The sequence below is a fragment of the Eschrichtius robustus genome, chromosome 20 (assembly GCF_028021215.1).
Source record: "Eschrichtius robustus isolate mEscRob2 chromosome 20, mEscRob2.pri, whole genome shotgun sequence".
NCBI lineage: Eukaryota > Metazoa > Chordata > Mammalia > Artiodactyla > Eschrichtiidae > Eschrichtius > Eschrichtius robustus.
In genome coordinates this window covers 9,370,557-9,389,882 of record NC_090843.1, presented here as the reverse complement: position 1 = coordinate 9,389,882, position 19,326 = coordinate 9,370,557, and the positions used below count along the sequence as shown (strand labels likewise).

General features: G+C 49.4%; 1 protein-coding gene across 4 annotated transcripts in view; it reads right to left on the bottom strand.

The window, feature by feature from the left end:
• Positions 1–738: 738 nt before the first annotated feature.
• The window catches only part of TNRC6C (trinucleotide repeat containing adaptor 6C), a 129,195-nt gene continuing 110,607 nt past the window's right edge, over positions 739–19,326 (bottom strand). For 2 of the 4 annotated variants that reach the window (XM_068530447.1, XM_068530449.1), the window contains 10 exons: positions 19,204–19,287; positions 18,791–19,022; positions 15,367–15,534; positions 13,826–14,017; positions 13,035–13,178; positions 9,190–9,306; positions 7,160–7,354; positions 6,338–6,408; positions 5,683–5,822; positions 739–1,462 (listed from right to left, as the gene is read on the bottom strand). In XM_068530447.1, coding sequence (XP_068386548.1) covers positions 1,102–1,462; positions 5,683–5,822; positions 6,338–6,408; positions 7,160–7,354; positions 9,190–9,306; positions 13,035–13,178; positions 13,826–14,017; positions 15,367–15,534; positions 18,791–19,022; positions 19,204–19,287 — 1,704 coding nt within the window. In that variant the 3' untranslated portion in view covers positions 739–1,101. The remainder of the gene's footprint in view (positions 1,463–5,682; positions 5,823–6,337; positions 6,409–7,159; positions 7,355–9,189; positions 9,307–13,034; positions 13,179–13,825; positions 14,018–15,366; positions 15,535–18,790; positions 19,023–19,203; positions 19,288–19,326) is intronic. The other 2 variants (XM_068530448.1, XM_068530450.1) reach the window with 2 other exon arrangements.

Below are 19,326 nucleotides of genomic sequence, written 5' to 3'. Positions count from 1 at the left end.
ATATACACTGTAATTTTTAAACGCAATAACAGAGTCCTTGAGTAAACATTTACACATGAATTGTCACCGGCCCTGTCCTATGAATTCTCTTTAATGTATAGGATTAGCTAAAGGAAGGGCAGGGACACTCAGTGCAAAGTTAGAAGCTAATAATAACAAACGTTTGACCAATGCGCCAAAAAAAAAAAGCACATACTGAATAAAAGGGAAAACCCACAGTTAAATCCCTCACACACTTAACACACGAACACAGAAAGTGCGCACGCACACGCACGCACACACACACGTGCTTCTGTTTCAACACACACACACATAGGCTGTGAACTTAGAAATTTTTCCTAGAGCCTGTTTCTGCGTACTGATGCCAACCTGGAAGTGTAGAATTAGACTTAGAAAGTGTTCACATTTCATTATTGGCCTGCTGGATTCAAGTATTTGCATGTTTGATATGTCTATTTTTTTTAACTTTTAAAAAATATTTTTTGGGATTAAAAAAAATGACATGAAAAAGTAATGAAACAAGGGTAATGTGCATAGGCGGATCCGTGGGAACAGAGAACAGATCGCAGACCGCTCCTTCCGCTCGGCTCACTGGTCTGGGCCGCCAGGACCGCGTCCCAGTGATGGACGCCAGCTCCCCCTGATTACGGGGTCCGCCTCTGGTAATGTGCATAATCGTCACAGGCTCGTTTTAAATAGGCTTTCTCGTCTCCCTCCCTCCCTCCCCCGCCCCCTTGATAAAATAACCCTTTCCAGCCCACAATCTGAAAAGTGCCCTTCATGATAGAACTATTCTAAGCAGCTTTTATACTTAAAAAATCAAAATGACAACACACCATACAAACATAAGACGACACAAAATAAAAAGCTGTGAGAAGCATCCTGTCATTACACATGACACTGACCCAGCGCAGCCCGCACTGTCTTGGGAACAGTTCGCAAGGACTGCGGCCAAGGTTCGTCTTCAGTACTGGACAGAGGTACTCGAAAGGGCTGCCGGGCTGCTCGGGTCAAGCGGGGTCCTCAGCGACGCCCGGACTGGAAAGGGTCAGCGTTTCTTCCTAGTGCTGATGATTGCGGCGCCCGTGCGGCCTCTCCGGGCTAGATGGACTCCCCACTGAGAAGGTCGCCGGGAAGCAGAGTGTTCAGCGGGGTGGGGCTTCCGATGACCCTGCCGTCGTCGCTACTGGGGGGGCCCCACAGGCTGCTGGAGTACTGGGGGACCCCGCCCCACAGCAGGTCGCTGCTCCCTTTGCCTGCCAGGCACGGGGCGTTCCAGTGGCCAGTGTCGCTGCGCACCAGGCCGTGGGAGCTGCCCGAGGCGCCCAGCCGCGTCTGGCTGGTCCCAGCGCTGGGCTGCCAGCTGGAGGTGGGCGGCAGTGCTTGGCCTTGGGCTAAGAAACGGTTCACTTCTTCTTCGCCAGCGAACTCGGCCAAGATGGTAGTGTTTCCCAGAACACACCTAAAAGAGCAGGACAGCAACAAAAATAAGAGCTGGTTTTTTGAACAGATACACAGAATTAACAAACCTTTAGCTAGACTAACCAAGAAAAAAAGAAGACACGAATAAACAAAATCAGAAATGAAAGGGAGACATTACAACTGATACCACGGAAATACACAGGATGTGCCAACAAACTGGATAATCTAGAAGAAATGTTCAAATTTCTAGAAACATATGATCTACCAAAATTGAATCATCAAGAAATAGAAAATCTGAATGGACCAATAATGAGTAAGGAGGTTGAATCAATAATCAGCTGACTACTCCCAATACAGAAAAGCCCAGGACCACAGATGGTTTCAATGATGAATTCTACCAAACACTTAAAGGGGAATTAACATCAATTCTTCTCAAACTTTTCCAAAAAACTGAAGAGGAGGGAACACTCCCAAACTCATTTTATAAGGCCAATATTACCCTGATACTAAAGCCAGATAAGGACACCACAAACAAACAAACAAAACAAAAAACAAAACCCCAAAAAACACACACAAAAACAAACAAACAAAAAACACAGACCAATATAAATGAATATAGATGCAAAAATTCTCAAAAAAGTAAAAATTCTCAACAAAGTACACGCCGGTTAAGTGGGACTTATCTCTGGGATTCAGGCAGGGGTGGTGGTTCAACATATGTAAATCAATAAATGGGATACACCACATTAACAGAATGGAAGATCAAAATCATGTGATCATCTTAACAGGCGTAGAAATAGCATTTGACAAAACACCACATCCTTTCATGATGAAGACTCCTCAACAAATAGGGTACAGAAAGAACAGGCCTCAACATAATAAAAACCATACATATACACAAAGCTAACATCATTTTCAATGGTAAGAGGTTGAAAGCTTTTCTTCTAAGGTCAGGAACGAGACAAGGGTGCTCACTCTCACCTCTTCTTTTCGATATAGTATTGGAAGTCTTAGCCAGAGCAATCAGGCAAGATAAAGAAATAAAAAGTATCCAAGCTGGAAGGGAAGAAGTAAAATTTATTTGCAGATGACATCATCTTACATAGAGATAATCCTAAAGACTCCATCAAACCTCTGTTGGAAGTAATCAAAGAATTCAGTAAAATTGCAGAATATAAAATCAACACACAGAAAGCAGTTGCATTTCTTTCTATACACTAACAATGAAATATCTGAGAAAGAAATAAAGAAAAAATCCAATTCACAATAGTATCAAAAACAATAAAATACTTAGGAATAAATTCAACCAAGGAAGTGAAAGATCTGTACCATGGAAACTACAAGACTTTGATGAAAGAAATTGAAGAAGATACAAAAGGAAAGCCATCCTGTATTAATGGATTGAAAGAATTAAAAATATTCTTAAAATGTCCATACAACCTAAAGCCATCTATAGATTCAATGCAATCCCTATCATATTCCAATGGCATTCTTCATAGAAATGTATAAACAATCCTAAAATGCGTATGGAACCACAAAAGACCCCAAATAGCCAGAGCCATCCTGAGAAAGAACAAAGCTGGAGGCATCAAACTTCCCGATTTCAAACAACACTACAAAGCTACAGTAATCAAAACAGTATGGTACTGGCATAAAAACAGATACATAGACCAATGGAACAGAATAGAGAGTCCAGAAATAGATTCCCCACATATACAGTCAACTAATATTTGACAAGGGCACCAAGAATACTCAATGGGGAAAGGATAGTCCCCTCGATAAATGGTGCTGGGAAAACTGGATGACCACATGCAAAAAAATGAAACTGGACCCCTACCATACACCACTCACAAAAGTTAACTTGAAATGGACTAAAGACTTAAACATAAGACCTGAAACCATAAAACTCCTAGAAGCAAACACAGGGAAAAAACTCCTTGACACTGGTCTTGGCAACAAAATTTTGGATATGACACCAAAAGCACAAGCAACAAAAGAAAAAATCAACAAGTGGGACTACATCAAACTAAAAAGCTTCTGCACAGCAAAGGAAACCATCAACAAAATGAAAAGACAACCTATAAAATGGGAAAAGTATTTGCAAACCATCTATCTGATATAGAGAATATCCTGTGACTCAAAATATATAGAGAACTCATATAACTCAATAACAAAAAAACCTCAAACAATCTGATTAAAAAATGGGCAAAGGAACTGAATAGACATCTTCCCAAAGAAGACACAGAAATGGCCAACAGACACATGAAAAGATGCTCAGCATCACTAATCATCAGGGAAATGCAAGTCAAAACCACAATGAGGTATCACCTCACACTAGTTAGAATGGCTATCATCAAGAAGACAAGAAATAACAAGTGTTGGTGAGGATGTGGAGAAAAGGAAACCCTCCTACACTGTTGGTGGGAACGTAAATTGGTGCAGCCACTGTGGAAAAAGTATAGAGGTTCCTCAAAAAGTTCAGACTAGAACAACCATACGATCCAGCAAGCCCACTTCTGCATATATATCCAAAGGAAATGAAAATAGGCTATTGAAGAGATAGATATCTGAACTCCCATGTTTACTGCAGCATTACTTAAATAGTCAAGATATGGAAACAACCTAATTGTCAACAAATTAGTGGATAAAGAAGATGTTATATATATATATATATATATATATATACACACACACACATATATACACACACACACATATACACGCACACACAGATACAAACAGACACATTGGAATATTATTCAGCCATGAGAAAGAAGGAAATCCTGCAACAACATGGATTAATCCTGAGGGCCTTAGGCTAAGTGAGATAAGTCAAAGATAAATACTGCATGATATTAATCATATACGGAATCTAAAAAAGCCAAACTTGTCAAAACATTCGGGAGTAGAATGGTGGTGACCAGGGGCTGTGGGTGGGAAATGGGGAGAGGTTGGTCTCAGGGTACAAATTTCCAGTTAGAAGATGAGTGAGTTCTGGGGAGCTCGTGTACAGCACGGTGACTACAGTTAGCAATTCTGTATCCTTTACTTCAAAGTTGCTGAGACAGTAGATCTTAAATGTTCTCACCACAAAAAGGAAATAATAATCATGTGCCCTGATGTGGGTGTTAGCTCACACGGTGGTAACCATATTGCAATATATAAATGTGTCAAATCAACACTACACTCTAAACTGACACGCTGTTGTATGCCAGTTACATCTCAAAACAAAAACTCAAAACAAACAAACAAACAAAGCAGAACAGGGGTCATGTGAGCGGAGCAGCTCTGTGTCTTCCTGTGTTCACCTCGTTGGCGTTCCCTTTTTTTTAAAAAATGGGAAAAGGGCAGCTGGAGGCTTCATGTCACAGGCCACCCAGAAATGGTCCTGCAGTTCACGTTTTAGTATAGCTATTTCCAAGGCCAGATCATGACCCTTTTTCTCACTTTAGAATTCTAGCAGCTATGTTGTGTCGGTGCAGAGAGCACATTCTTAAGGAAGTGCATGAATGGACCATTAAACTTGGGCATCATTTAGGGTCAGTGCAATTTATACCCTGGGCTAAAAATAGGAATGATTAACTTCTAGGGCCCACACCCCAGGTGATGTCACTGAGTAGGTCTATTCACACATCTCATCAAAAGCGTCCTTTAGTCAGGGGAGAGGAGTTGGCTGCAGGGCCCACTACAAGGCCCAGCAGCGGGCCTGAATGTGTCGTATGCCTGGAGATATCTATGGACAGAGCATCTTCTATCACTGGGCTCTACACCTGCTCTCTTGGGGGACCCTTTCCCTACTGGGTGGTGGGGGCCAAGCCACGGCACTTCAGCAGCAGAAGAAACCGACACGTCACAAGACACCTATTACGGGGTGAATTGTGTCCCCCCAAATTCATATGTTGAAGCCCTAAGCCCCAAGACCTCACTGTGCCTGTATTTGGAAAGAGGTCTTTAAAGAGGGAATTAAGGTAATATGAGGTCAGGAGGGCGGCCCTAATTCACTTAGACTGGTGTCCTTAGAAGGAGAGGAAGTCAGGACACAGACACACTCAGGCTGAGAGACTTGAGGACACAGGACTGGCCAGCCGAGTGCAAGCCGAGGAGAGAGGCCCCGGGGGCAGCCGACCCTGTCCACACCACGTCGGACTTCCCGCCCGCCCGCGGTGCTCTGTGGCTGCGGCCCCAGGACTCGCCCACAACGCCCAGCCCCGGCACCACTGGGCCGCAGCCAGGGCCGCGCCGGGCAGGGGAGGGACATACATGTGCAGGGACTTCTGGGCCTTGGCGGCTTCCTCCTTGGAGCTGTACCGGACCACGGCGTTGCCTTGGGTTAGGTTCAGGTGGAATGTGATGAGAGGCCCGTGCTGCAAGCACAGCGTCCGCAGGGTGGAGCCATCGATCTGATTGAGGAAGCAGAGGGGCGGTAACACGTGTCCTGGGAATTCTTCACTACACACGTTTATGAAATCCAGGTGCACGGTACCTTGGGAAGATGTCTGTCCTTGAAAGGGCTTACTAATATGATTATGGTATTAACCTTTTGCACCTTGTAACTTACTGTGTAATTTAAAATCTTGGACATTTCAGTTATAGTTTCTGAGTTGGGCTAACAGAAGAAGAAGGAAACCCTGCTTTGGTTCCGACCCCCTCTCGCCAGAGCACATCACACAGAGCCTCGCGGCCCCCGACCCTGGGAAAGGTGAGCACAGGCCAAATCGTTCTGGAGTGGGTACAGGTGAGCAATTCTGTTTATAAGGGGACACTCTTTAAGCCTTGGAAGAGTGAAAGGTAAACAATGCACCAGGAACATGGTTAAACGACCCCTGCTGCCGGCGCTGCCTTTGGGCCCCGAGTGAGGCCTCGGGTCACCGACGAGGCCCTCAGGCCTGGCGATGCCCCCACCGGGTGCCTGTACCTGGGGCGTGAGGTTGCGGAGAACGAGCCAGCTGCTTGTCCTTCCTGAGGTGTCAGTACTCCAGGCAGAACCTGTGCCCAGGGAAGAACCCGGTCAACAAGGCTGCGGTGAGTCAGACAGCTCTTCCCAGTGCCCTCCCGTCTCACCACACGGACGCAGCACGGGCCGAACCTGTGCGCCAAGCCTCTCCCAACCCCCGGAAACCAACCCACAGTCCCTGCAGGCCCCCGGGAGGCGGGTGTGGCGGCAGAGACTTGAGAACTGCCTGGAAGTTCTGGTCTCCTCCTCTGCCCCCCGCCTCCCAGCTTTATAATCAACGCTCTAAAATCCCACTTGCTAACAAAAACGAAGCAGACTTGCAGGGCTGGCTTCACTCTCAGCTTCTTAAATGCCCTGTGCACCCCCTCATCCCCGCAGTTCAGCAGGGGGCCGGAAGAAGCCTCCAGGGCTGCAACTTAGGATGGGGTGGTGCGCTCACACTGGGACTCGAGACCCTCATGCTGGTTGATCGGGCCTCTCCGAGGGCCCGGTGCGGCCCCTCAGTGGGTGCCGAGACCGCCCGCCGGGACCTCCTGGCTCCGAACAAAGCTGTGTGTGCGAGCACCCAGGGCTGATGCTGAAACACAGGCAGCAGAGCCTGGGCCCAGATAATCCCCGAGGGTCTAGGGTGCCTTGGCCCCTCCTAAGCCCTCCCAGGGTCCAGGAGTCCTTACAAAGGAGCTGCAGGACAAAATGATAGGCATCTTCCCTAAAGGACAAGCGGAGCAGGCACGGACACCCCCGTCCCCGCCACCCCGTTTGGACACGAGAACGGACGCGTACCCGAGGAGTAGGAGCTGGTCCAGCCGAGGGGACTGGCTCCCCAGGTGGAGGAAGGCTTGGGATTGGTTAACCCTGGAGGTGGCCTTGTGGGTGCAGTAGTGTTTCTGGGCACCTTCCACAGTTCATGAGACAGAGAGGCTTGTGTGTGAGAGGCAGGGCCAGAGGACCACGTCGATTTAATGTCTGACAGTTTACCTGGAAAGGCAGAGAAGTGGAGCACAGGCATTCCTGAGACAGAGAAGGAAAGTCACGGCAGCGCCTGGGGAAATCACACCAGGCGCTCTCTGGCTCCAGAGGACTGCGTGACCGAAATGAAGCACCAAGTCGAGCTCCCACACGAGGACCACAGGCATCCTCTCTCTTGAATTTCTGCCCAGAGACACAGTCTGCTGGTGTCCGGTATAGATCTTGCCAGTATTTCTGATACTTAATTTGCTAAATGTGCCAGACGTGAGCTTGCCACCCAGAAAAACAGCATTTTTGTAGTTCAGTGTTAAAGCTAATTTAACAAATTCTGCTGGGACACATCTTATCGCATAACAAACTAATCAAGGTCAAGAGTCTTTACGCCGTTTCTTTAGGTGTCAGCCCCCTTGCAAAGCAACGCCCCCTCTGACGTAACCCGCCTGAGCTCACGTTGACCAGCGTCATCTTTGCGGCTTTGAGACTCGCTCTCCACGCCTATAGAAACGGGTGTGGCCGAGGGCTGAGCGGTTTGGCATCTTGGCACCTTGGCTGGGGAAAGCCTGTTTTAAGGCTCTTGGGGAGACAAACCAAAACCAGTAATGACCACCAGCCCCAGCCCCTCCTGTGCCCGGGGCACCTGCCACGCCCGCTTCAGCGGCCCAGCGCTGCGAGGACAGCAGGCAGAGTGGTCGCTGTCACCATGCTCCTTGGGCAGCAGGGCAGCGCCCAGGCCGGCACAAGCCCCGTGTGGAGCACCTCTGCCACCCTGGCGGCCAGGGTCGACTGCAGCTTCACAACAACAAATGCTAATCTGAGCAAAGGCGTCACTGCTCAGAAAAACCGAAATGCCATAAAAAACTGCCTGAGATACGGGAAGATGGTTTTGTTTGCCCATCTCTTTAGCCAAATGATTGGGAAGTATTAAAGGCCTAATGCATCCCCTTTGTAAACATTAGAGAGAATAAACATTTGAAGGAATAGACACAATCCAGAAGCTCTTTTTCTCTCTCTTTTTAAATAAGATGCTAAAGCACATCAAAACTACTTTCTCCCCTAGGCACTGGTATAAAAGGAATTCCTACAGCATTCTTACATGAATTTCAACAAAGTCTGGATGAGAAGGCTGGTGGAATGCAGAAAGATATTTGAAGAAATTTATAAACAATAAACCCTCTTTACTTAAGTTCCACCTCTTTTTATAAACCTGTACACATTCTGTTTGTGTGTGTGCCCATTATCTCTCTCTATCCTTGTCTTAAAATTTCCAGACAACAATTCCTTTGAAGTTACTATGACAAAACAATTCTCAATTCTCCTCTCAGCCTAAAAGAAATTTCTAACTTGAAAGGCTCGTGAAGTCTATACTGAGAGAGGAATAACCCAGGCCCTGCATTGATCCCAGAGACGGCAGTGAAGCACGGGGCTGCTGTGGCCTCCTAGTCCCTGGTGGCCAACGCCAAGTTAACAGCACGTCCCCAGAGGTTGCCGCCTTCAGGTCTGTAAGCCTCGTATACCCCTGGTCTCAGGGCCACGGCAGGAAGGGAGGAGAGGGGAAAGCAGCTGTGTCACATCCTGCCCTGGGGAGTTTACAGAATCCCCGGACCTTCGCGACAGCCCACGGAGGAGGTGTCACCATTCCCACTCCACTGGGGGGTGGGGAGGTGGGAGCAGTGGTGCCCGAGGCCCCACGGCTGCTCAGCAAAGCTCAGGCCCGCTCTCCATCATACCACATGGCCTCCCAGCTCAGGGAGGAGCAGACAGACCACCGGGAAAAGCCAGGCCGTCCGTTCTGTTTGCGGAAAGAGAGAAAAGGCTACCTGCAAGTCGAGAGGCCAGGTGCGTACCTGCGATACTAGGAGCGGGCGCGAGGCTGCTGAGGGAGCGACTGTAGCCGGAGGCAGCGAGCGGCCAGGCACTCGAGGAAGGCAGCGTGGCATTCTGAGATGACGGTGGGGAGGACCCTGCAGAACCAAACGCGGCACTAAGAAAGCTGAGCACGGGCCTGCGGGGTGAGCCGCTCAGCTTGGGCGTGAGAGTCCTAACAGCCAAGAACCAACGTCCTCCTAGGCTGCCGCTTGTGCAAATGGTGGAAAATGAGAGCGTGACGTGGCCAAGACCACGGGGAGGAGAGGAAGCCACGGGCACACCGCCGCCTCTGGGGGCCCGGGGCCCGGGGCCCTGGGAGAGGCCGGGGCGGGGTGGGGGAGACCGGGCAGCGGGAGGGAAGAGAACGACCACCGAGTGTTTACAACAACACGTCCGAGTTCGGAAGGATCCCATGGGTTTCCGCTTCCAAGTAAGACAAAAATAAAAACACAGGGCCAACTCCACCTTTTCACACCTCCAACAAGATCCACAGAACTGAAAACAAAACTCCAAGCTTTCTGTTACAGATTTTGCCATAAAAAGACCAGCACTTTTCCTGACTCAAAAGGTCTCACGTATCCCATCTCCCCCGTTCGCATTTCTCTTTTTAATAAGGGAATAATGAGGAGAAACGTGTGCTAGTAACTGTGTCACTGTGAGCTATCGTGTCCCCAGAACCGCGCTTCCCTCTGTCGAGGATCCTGTGCCTGCTCCTGGGAGGGGGGCTGACGGGGTGTGGCCCCCGGAGCACCCCAACCGGTGCTGTTTCCATGTCACCGCGTCCGTTTTCTGAGGAAAGCAGGAAGCCGGGTAAGAGGGAGGAGGAAGCAGTGGTGACTTGTGGGTTAAAGCAGGATGGATCAGCGCTCTTCTGACTTGGCAAGTCACTCGGCCAGCGTGCGGAAGCTGGCCGGGGGAGGGGACAGGCGCACACAACAGTCTGGCTGTCAAGTTTACTACCGTGAACAGAACCTCACGGGCCCCTGACGTAGGGCCCCAGCTGGGATGGCACTGAACAACCTCAGGAGTACCCTTCACGGGGACTACCAGGCATGTGGCACCTCCCAGACTTGTGCAGTCTACAACCTGCACAGCTGTTTACAGCTGCTCTGCTGTAACTGACCTCCTTAGAATATGGCACGAGAGTGGATGAACATTAAAATTTATTTGTCATCTGCAGGTCTTCAATTTTAAAAGATGTCAGCTTTACTGACAACCTAATGGTAGTTCCTGAACCCTCTGCTTCCATTTACCAACAAAATGCAATCAACCCAAGATCCCAAATTATAGACTATTTAACCCTACGTGGCATTTCTTTTATAATTAACACTAGGGTACTGAGATTTTAACAGTGTTCTAGTTTTGACGTTTTTAGTTTAATAGTGGAAACTGTCCCATAAAATTATGGTTAATTTTCCTTTTTGTATCAATTTGTCAGGAGATGGCACAGCTGCATTTTACCATTCTGGTTAATACTCACCTCATAAAGGTTAAAACTATAAATAACATCCAAACAAATACTGGGCTATTTTAAATTTTTAATATCAAATCAGAACTTAACACCAATGACAATAAATAAAAACAAGAATGCAAATAAAAACCCAACACCTAGTATACTCAATAAAAGAAAATTCCATTATGAAAATATGTAAAATAAATAAGCCAACAACAAGAGGTCAGTGGCATTTCTCACTCTTTTCCTTCTGGGCACATTTTCTCAATTTTTTTCTCTGTATTTTATTTATTTGTTTATTTATTTTATTTTTGGCTGCGTTGGGTCTTCGTTGCTGCGCACGGGCTTTCTCTAGCTGCAGCGAGCAGGGGCTACTCTTCGTAGCGGTGCGTGGGCTTCTCATTGTGGTGGCTTCTCTCGTTGCGGAGCACAGGCTCCAGGTGTGCGGGCTTCAGTATTTGCGGCGCGTGGGCTCAGTAGTTGTGGCTCGTGGGCTCTAGAGCGCAGGTTCAGTAGTTGTGGCGCGTGGGCTTAGTTGCTCCGTGGCATGTGGGATCTTCCAAGCCCAGGGCTCGAACCCATGTCCCCTGCACTGGCAGGCGGATTCCTAACCACTGCGCCACCAGGGAAGTCCCTTCTCTGTATTTTAGATCAAGATGGTCACTCAAAAATACGACAGGCTTTTGTGGCTGGGCCCTGAGCGAGGTCAGCCCCTGGGGCGCCTGAAGGCCCTCGAGTGTGGGGTGCGGCACGTGGGCCCTGGAGAGGGGTGGTCAGCGAGGTCTGGCCTTTGCAGTTTACTTCTGGCCCTGCGGCTGTGGTGCCTTTTGTAAATAAGTTCTACGTAAAGATCCGTTCACCCCGCCCCTTCTCTCAGATAAACAAACCAGGAGGCGGGGGAGCCAGGGCTTTCCGGGGCGAGGCCTGGTCACGGGGTGGAGGAGGCGCTGTCCCCGGGCTCCAGCCCCCAGAAGTCACACAGGGCCATGTGAGGCTGCAGGGAGCTCTCTTCTGTCCTACAGCTGAGGTCCCGTTTCAGCCAACGTCTCTGAGGCTAAGCTTCCCTCTGCCCTGACGTTCGTCTCATCTGCTCAGCTCTGCCCTCGGAACTCCCCTGCCCCTCCAGGAGGCCTGTGTCGCGTCATGGCACACGCGTGCAAAGGCGGAGGTGGCCCACGATGCCCCAGGTGCCAGGGACCACGGGCTGACCATCAGGCACCAGTTGGGAAGCTCTGCTCTGTGCCGAGCAGCCTCGACTCTTTCCAAGGTCTTCTACTGCCCTGATCGGCATGGCTCACCCACCCTCCACAACCTCGAACACACTGACCCACCCCGCTGCCCGGCTCAACCCTGCGGCCACACGCAGGGTGCCGAGGAGCGACGGCCAAGTCTCACCTCTGGCTGTGCCACCCCCCGGTCCCCACCACTTCAAACAGGCTCCACGTCCCACAGCCTCTCGTCCCCCGTGCCACTCATCCGTCCCTGACCTCGGGGTGGCCTGCAACGTCCCCGCTCTGAGATGCAGCCGCCTCACGACACGAGGAATGCACGGCACTCAATGGGAAGGTGATCTGTGTTTATGGCGCTTTTCTACGTGAACCACAGGCACACGCAGAATCCTGTCACTTGAAAGAACCATTGATAAGAACTGCCTCTCCCCCACAGGCCATATTTAGGTAGGAAACCTAAATTAATGTTTTGGGAAATATCCGAGTGGCCTTATTAGTGCTGAGCATCTCTGGTAAGCTGGCTATTCTTTCCCATTATTAGAATTATGAGGATAAAACTCCATCAGCAATGGCACTTACAGAGCGTCTTCATTTGCAGGCTTTAAGGGACGGCAAGTTACTGCCCTTCTCGATACTGCACTTGAAATCTATGTTTATGTTCTGTAACCTTGCAGCTCAGCTCATCACCTGCTCTGACTGGATCCTGAAGTCTGAAGAGGGTGTGCCAAACCTTACAGCATCAGGAGTTTGTGCCAGGAAAGAAGTCCTGGCAAAGGATCTCAGTCTTTTTACCAGACTTTTTGAGGAAAGGAAAAATTGGCTGATATGGATGAGTAAAGGGTCAGTTCACTTCTAGCTCAGAGATTTCAAGTGGAAACCTTTTTCTTAAAAAGCTTGATGGTTAATATTGTTATTTTATAACACAATGTTTATAAAAAACGATGTGTTAATAAATCCAGCAGAGACACTGAACCCAAATCAATTTCCATTTCCCCGTAAGCACTGTGCTGCATCAGACGGCAAGAGAAGGTCCCCGTCGGACGTGCCCTGCACATCCCGGCCTCACCACCCACACCCTCCCGCTGCCCTGGAGCGCCTGCACGGAGACCACTGCATGGACACGGGCGGGGCGCCCCCTCACCTCCACTCTTGAGGAGGTAGCGGTTGACATCCTGTATGGTGGTATTGATGGTAGGCCCGGTGGGGACACTTCCAGGAGTGACGTCAGGGTCATTCTCGGGATCTATATTCTGAAGTCCTTTCCAGGGAACTCCAGGATGGAACTCTGGAAAATTCCAAACAAATGAAAATCAACACATGAGTATTAGAGCACCTTCATCTTGCTTCATGATAGTTTATGGAAATGTTTACAATCTGCTAATTAAGTTAAGAGGCACACTTTAGACTTTCTTTAGTAAATCATCAATCCTTCGGAACAAACTAGGTGTTATAGCTACCACGCTGAACACTGAGATGGGTGTCCAGACGGGAGGATAAAACCCAGACGTACTCTGACCAGATGGGACACAGCGCCCCTTCCCCACTCTCCTTCCCCTCTCTCCTTCCCCGCTCTCCTACCCCTCTCTCCTTCCCCACTCTCCTTCCCCTCTCTCCTTCCCCACTCTCCTTCCCCACTCTCCTTCCCCTCTCTCCTTCCCCACTCTCCTTCCCCTCTCTCCTTCCCCTCTCTCCTTCCCCACTCTCCTTGCCCTCTCTCCTTCCACTGAACTGAGGGCTGCAGAAAACCCTGTGATGCCAACCACACCCACAATTTATCTGATGAATGGATTTCCAATGAAAAAGCCAAAGCTATGGGGTTAAGGTTTCCAGGATTCTGAGCTTGGATCCTGGCTTCTCCTGGGCCTAATCGCTCCCGTAGGCTTGGCGTGTCCTGATCGGCTGCCACAGGGAAATGTGCACACTCTTTCTTACCTGGGGGCCAGTTGATGCTGGAGCCATTTGAGATTTTATCACTGTCAGATTTGGCACGTGACCAGCTGTGGGGAACAGCTACAGGAGGAGTGGCTGGTGACTCACTGCTCTGGATTAAATCGTACCGGCCATAGGAGTCGTCGATGGAGGACTTAGCTGGAGGCCCAATGCTCAGACCTCCAGGGATAGCACCTGGGGGGACGGCAGGGAATAAAAGAGCCGAGTGAACAGGGGACCCCGAGTCCCTGTGCTGGGCGCCGGGCCTTGCCCTTTGCAGAGGTGCATGAACTGTCAGACTCGGTTTGGCCAGCACTTTCTGGGGGAAGTGACTATTCCAGTTAGCCCAAACTTGGCCTTGAAAGACAAACTCTTTAAGAACTGTTTCAGTTTTTCAAGTTGGAATTCTTGATGAATGCATACCCACACCACGGTGAAGCTCTCTGGGGACAGCCTGTGAGTCCCTGTGGTCAGCTGTTGTCCTTGTTGTTGCCTGTGCCCCTTCCCCAGTCCGCTGCCCTCACTACGGAAGGACAAACTGGCATGTGGACTTGGAGGCCTTAACCCCGCCCACCCTGGGCGACTGAGCTCTCTCCTGCCAAAGAAAGTGCCCAAACAGCACGTGATGATTTTCTTGTAGAATTAACCATTAGAAAGAATTTTCTTTTTAGAATGCCTTATATCAAGAGAGAATTACACACCCTATTAAATTTCCTTTGCTGTTTATGCTACCAGGAAATTAAGAGCTCAATTTAATGCAAGTGAGATCACCTCCTATGGTTATTAGCTTTTTTTTTTCCCCCCGGCCATGCCTCGCAGCTTGCGGGATCTTAGTTCCCCGACGAGGGACTGAACCCTGGCCCCAGCAGTGAAAGCGCCAAATCCTAACCACTGGACCGCCAGGGAATTCCCTGGTTGTTAGCATTTGCTGTTTCTCTTTTCTAGGCATTAGATTTTCTATTGTGTTTTATCATTTTATTGAAAAAATTTTCTTTTAGACAAAGTTTTGGTTGAAGATACAGATACATGAGTCTGCGGCCATGACCTGTATTCTTCGTTGCTTTGGGGCATTTTCAATTACTTCTTGGTTTGTAGCTAAGGTGTGAAAGTTGAGGCTTCGAGAGGTTTGATCATTGACTACCTGGGATCTGACATACTCTGTAATGAAGTGGAATATATATGTTTAACTTATTGAGGTAACACTGGTTTCTGACATCTAAGTTTCACGGGTATGACATTGCATTTCGACTTCTGTCTACACCACAGGGCGCTCACCACCAACAGCTTAGTTTACATCCGTCTCCACGCAGTTGACCCCCTTTCCCCATTTTGCTCTCCACCCACCCCTTTCCCTCTGGTTACCACTACTCTAGTTCCCTGTATCTCTGTGTTTGTTTTTGTTTGGTTTGGTCTCTTGGAATATTTTCTATTCAGCTTTCAGCACTGAATTCTTAGAAGGGAAATGCAGTGCGAGTAACGAAACGAGGATAATCAGCGAGTAGAAAAGAAGTGACCAGACTCCAGGCACCTCGGCTTGGACGTACCATGCTTGCTGGGGTTCTGGTCGAGTGGAGAAGCAGCACCGGGTAAGTTATCCATCGGGTTGGGATGTGTCCACTGAGGGAGGCGTGACTGGGACTGAGACGGGTCCTTCACTGATAAACCACCAGTCATGTCCATGCTGCTGACATTCATGTTTGGGTTCAGTCCAGCTAAAAATAAAAACGCTATCAGGATATGTCTGCTCTTCCTCTAAACGTTCACTTTCTAAAGCTCTCCTAGAGAATCAATCTAAGTCTTAATTCACAGCCAAATATTTTAAACGTAACTTTTAATGCTGGAGGAAAAAACCCCCTTTTTGCCTTTTTAATAACATATATCTCTAGGAATTTTATTCCTAAATTAGGGGGACGATGGTAACAAATAGTCTTTGATTAAGTAAGACCAATGATTCTCTTCATTTTACTTGCTTTGGTGCCAAACGTGGTCCTGAAGCTTCTCAGTCAGAGCCCACAGAAAAACAGAACAAGTCCAAACAACTAGGAAAATCTTTTCTGATCTCAGGGCATCTTGTGCAAACTAACCAGATCCAAACCAGTCTCTCAGAGACGTAAACGGTACCCTAAGGTCCCACCGACAGAACAAGCTGGTGGGGAGACCCCAAATCTGCCTTTAGTGAACTCACTTTACAAAAGTCTGCTCTTAAGGAGTTTATGAATTAAACACAAAACTCCCTTAAAGGGCTTGAACTATTTCAAAGTGCGGGTGCTGCCATCTGCCCCGGCTGGAATGTGAGCTGATCCTGGGTTTATTTCTTACAGCTAGAGGCAGGCACGCACTGGGGCACGTGACAAGTGCCATCACTGTGCTGGGTTAGTGGAGAGGGATGAGGGGGACGATAGCAAAAAGGCTGAAGTGAAGAGTCCCTGATGGGACACCCGTCATGAGCTGGGCAGGCTGCTTGGCCGGACAGAATGACCAGTGCAGGTGCGACCCAGTGTTTCCAGGCCATTTCTAACCTGCGGTTCCCACACCACATGTCCTGGTACAGAAGCAAAGGTAGCGAACATTTTTGTTCTTAACTTTAAATCAAGAGCTTCAAACTCAAATGCCCATATGGGCCAAGGGGGCAACACAAATGAAGGTGATGCGGGCCTGGTGGGGACAGCGCCCGCCCTGCTACAGGTGCTACCCGTGCAACCAGTGAATGGAACACAGGCCCAAGGCAGCCATTTTCAAGAGAAGCCAGAAGCCACTTTTAGTTGAAAATTTCCAATTTTTAAATGTTGGCAATCTCACACACACACACACACACACACACACACACACACACACACTGCAGACCTAACCAAACGCCCGTGGGAGTCCGACAGTCCGACACCACTGGGGTCTACCTTCACCTCCACCCACACAGACCCAGTCAGGTGAGGGCACAACCGTTAGGTCGGGCTTCAGACTGGCCTCCAGAGCGCCCCAAGTCCCATGGCCGGGCCCCACCCTCCCCGTCTCGTTTCTTTCTGTTCCTCCCTCCACTGGCAGCCAGCCTGGCCGGCCCTCGCCGACATCGACGGCCCCGGGACGGGCCCTTCTTCCATGCGACGCTGGCTCTGCTCCACTGGAACTCTACTCGTTTGAGGTCCATGCTTAAACCCTGCTCTGATTTTTCTTTCACCGCTCAAGGTGACCACGCACTCTCCCTTCCCTAAGCTCTGCAATAACGACATTGCACTGCCTATGAAGGCTGGTTTTCGTTTTTATATGCCTGGTCTTCCTGGGAAGACGACAAGCTCGGGAGTCAAGACAGCATCCGGAGAAGAGGCTGCACGGGAAGGAAGGCGGACGGGACTTACAGCTGCTGAGGAAAAGGGGTGAGAACCAGCCAGAGAGGCAATTTCACAAGCTAACTTTCTTACACTTTATTAGCTATCTATTTTTAACACATTTATTTTTAAACTTTAATGTGATTATAAAATATTATCAGAAGTATTTTTCATCAATTTTGAAGATTCAAGGCACTAATTTTTTCACTTGTAGTAAGAAAAAACCTTTAAGGGTAAAGATTTGTGTACTTCGTTTTCTAAATATTGGTTAAGAGGACAGATGGATACTAGGATACTGGGAAGCTGAAGCTAAACATTTTAGGACAATAGATGGAAATGAATTTTCTTCTAAAACAACTATTGTTAAAAAAGAAGTATTTACGTAAGTAGCCAACATTCTACTAAGTGCTTGCTATTAACAAAGTACTTTGCCTGCTAGTTCACTAAATCTTTAGAAGAACCCTATGAGGTAAGTATTCCCACTTTACAGATGGGGAAATTAAGGCAAAGAGCAGCCAGGCAGCTTAGTCGTGGGGGCAGTGTGGTGGTCTGATTTCTAAGGCAGGTCTTAACTACTAGACTATTCTGCTTCTTCAACACAGAGGAAAGTAATGGGCGGGACAATCATGAAGGGACAGAAGAACCGTAGTTTAGCATTTGTCAGTTTTGTATTAAAGACACACCACACTGGTTACGTGTCAAGTAGAGAGTGCTCATGTGATCAGAACATACCTCTCTTCTCAGAGACGTTGGTAGTATTACACAGAAAGGGACATCATTAGCCGAAATTCGCTGTCACTCAACTGGCCTTTGACCCTTTGGATATGTATTTCTCAGGTAACTAATTCCCTTTGCCCTGTAGCTTCAGACTCTAACAGCCAACCTGACAAGCCTGAGGCGCTTTCACCTGCTTCTGGATTCTTACAGCAAATTACAGCTGACCCTCGAACAACGCAGGGGTCACAAATCCGGGTATAACTTTACACCCGGTCCTCTGTACCTGCAAACTCAACCAACCGCAGGTCACGTAGCACCGTTATTTATGGGAAAAAACCCATGTGTAAGTGGACCACGCTGCTTCAGCCCGTGCTGTTCATGGGTCAACGGTATTCCCCGTACAATCACTTTCCTGACACAGCCCTTCTGACGGTCTTCAGCGTCGTAACCTGTGTCCCTCCTGGCTGGCCTGTGTGACCTCGAGGGCGGCACCACATCTGCCACTGGCCTGCGGGTTTCAAGTGCTGGGCGGGCGCCCTATCGGTTGGGGGTGAGGGCGTGCGTGTTGATCGGGGTGATTACACAATCGTGCTCTGCACTATAGGACTTGTGTGGACAACCATGGCTTTTTAAGAAGTGCCTGGTTCACGGACATCTGCACACCTTTCCTGTTCCCGGCATTTCAGGCTGGAGAGAGCCAGGGATGGAACAAAGCGCCGATTCAACAGTGGAGAGGAGATCATTCTGGTACTACTTTCAAAGATTTTATACTGAAAGCACTTATGGGCGCAGCAAAACTCTTGCTCTGCGAAGACAGCCAGGGTCCCTCCCTTACGAAGGAGACTTGAGACAGCCTCGCTCTGGAACTGCATCTCTGCCCGGCTATTTCAGCCCCGCCAGGCGCACGCGGTCGGCGTCGAGCCGGACTCACCGAGAGGGTAGGGAGCGAAGGTGCTGGGTGAAGACTGCTGCTCTTTGGTCTGCAGGTCGGGGAGGCCGGGGGCCTGGGGGTGGGGGGGGAAGCTGTCCAGGGCCGATTTGCCTGCAGAGGGGTGCAGAGACAGGTGCGGCGGGGGCGGCGGCGGCTTCACGAGCAGGGCCTGGGCCAGCTGGCGCTGGTGCTGCTGGATCTGCTGCTGCAGGTTAGTGATTGTGCGCGCAACCTGCGGGCGGGGACGCACGGTCAGCGGGTCGGGAGGGCCGCCCGGGCCGCCCTCCTCCCCAGCCCAGGTGACGCCGAGGCTTTCAAAACGGGAGGCTGAGCGAGAGAGAAGCCAGTGACAAGTAACAGGTCAGGGGAGGTGACAGCTAGCGACCCGGCTGAGCCGCCCGGGGGGCGCCTACTTGCTGCTCCTGTTGTCTCATGGGTCCGGAAACGTTCCGCTGGGCCTGTAGCATCTGCTGCTGGATCTGTAAACGTTGGTACGCCTGTGGACACAAAGAGAAGCATCCAGTAGATTGTGAGAA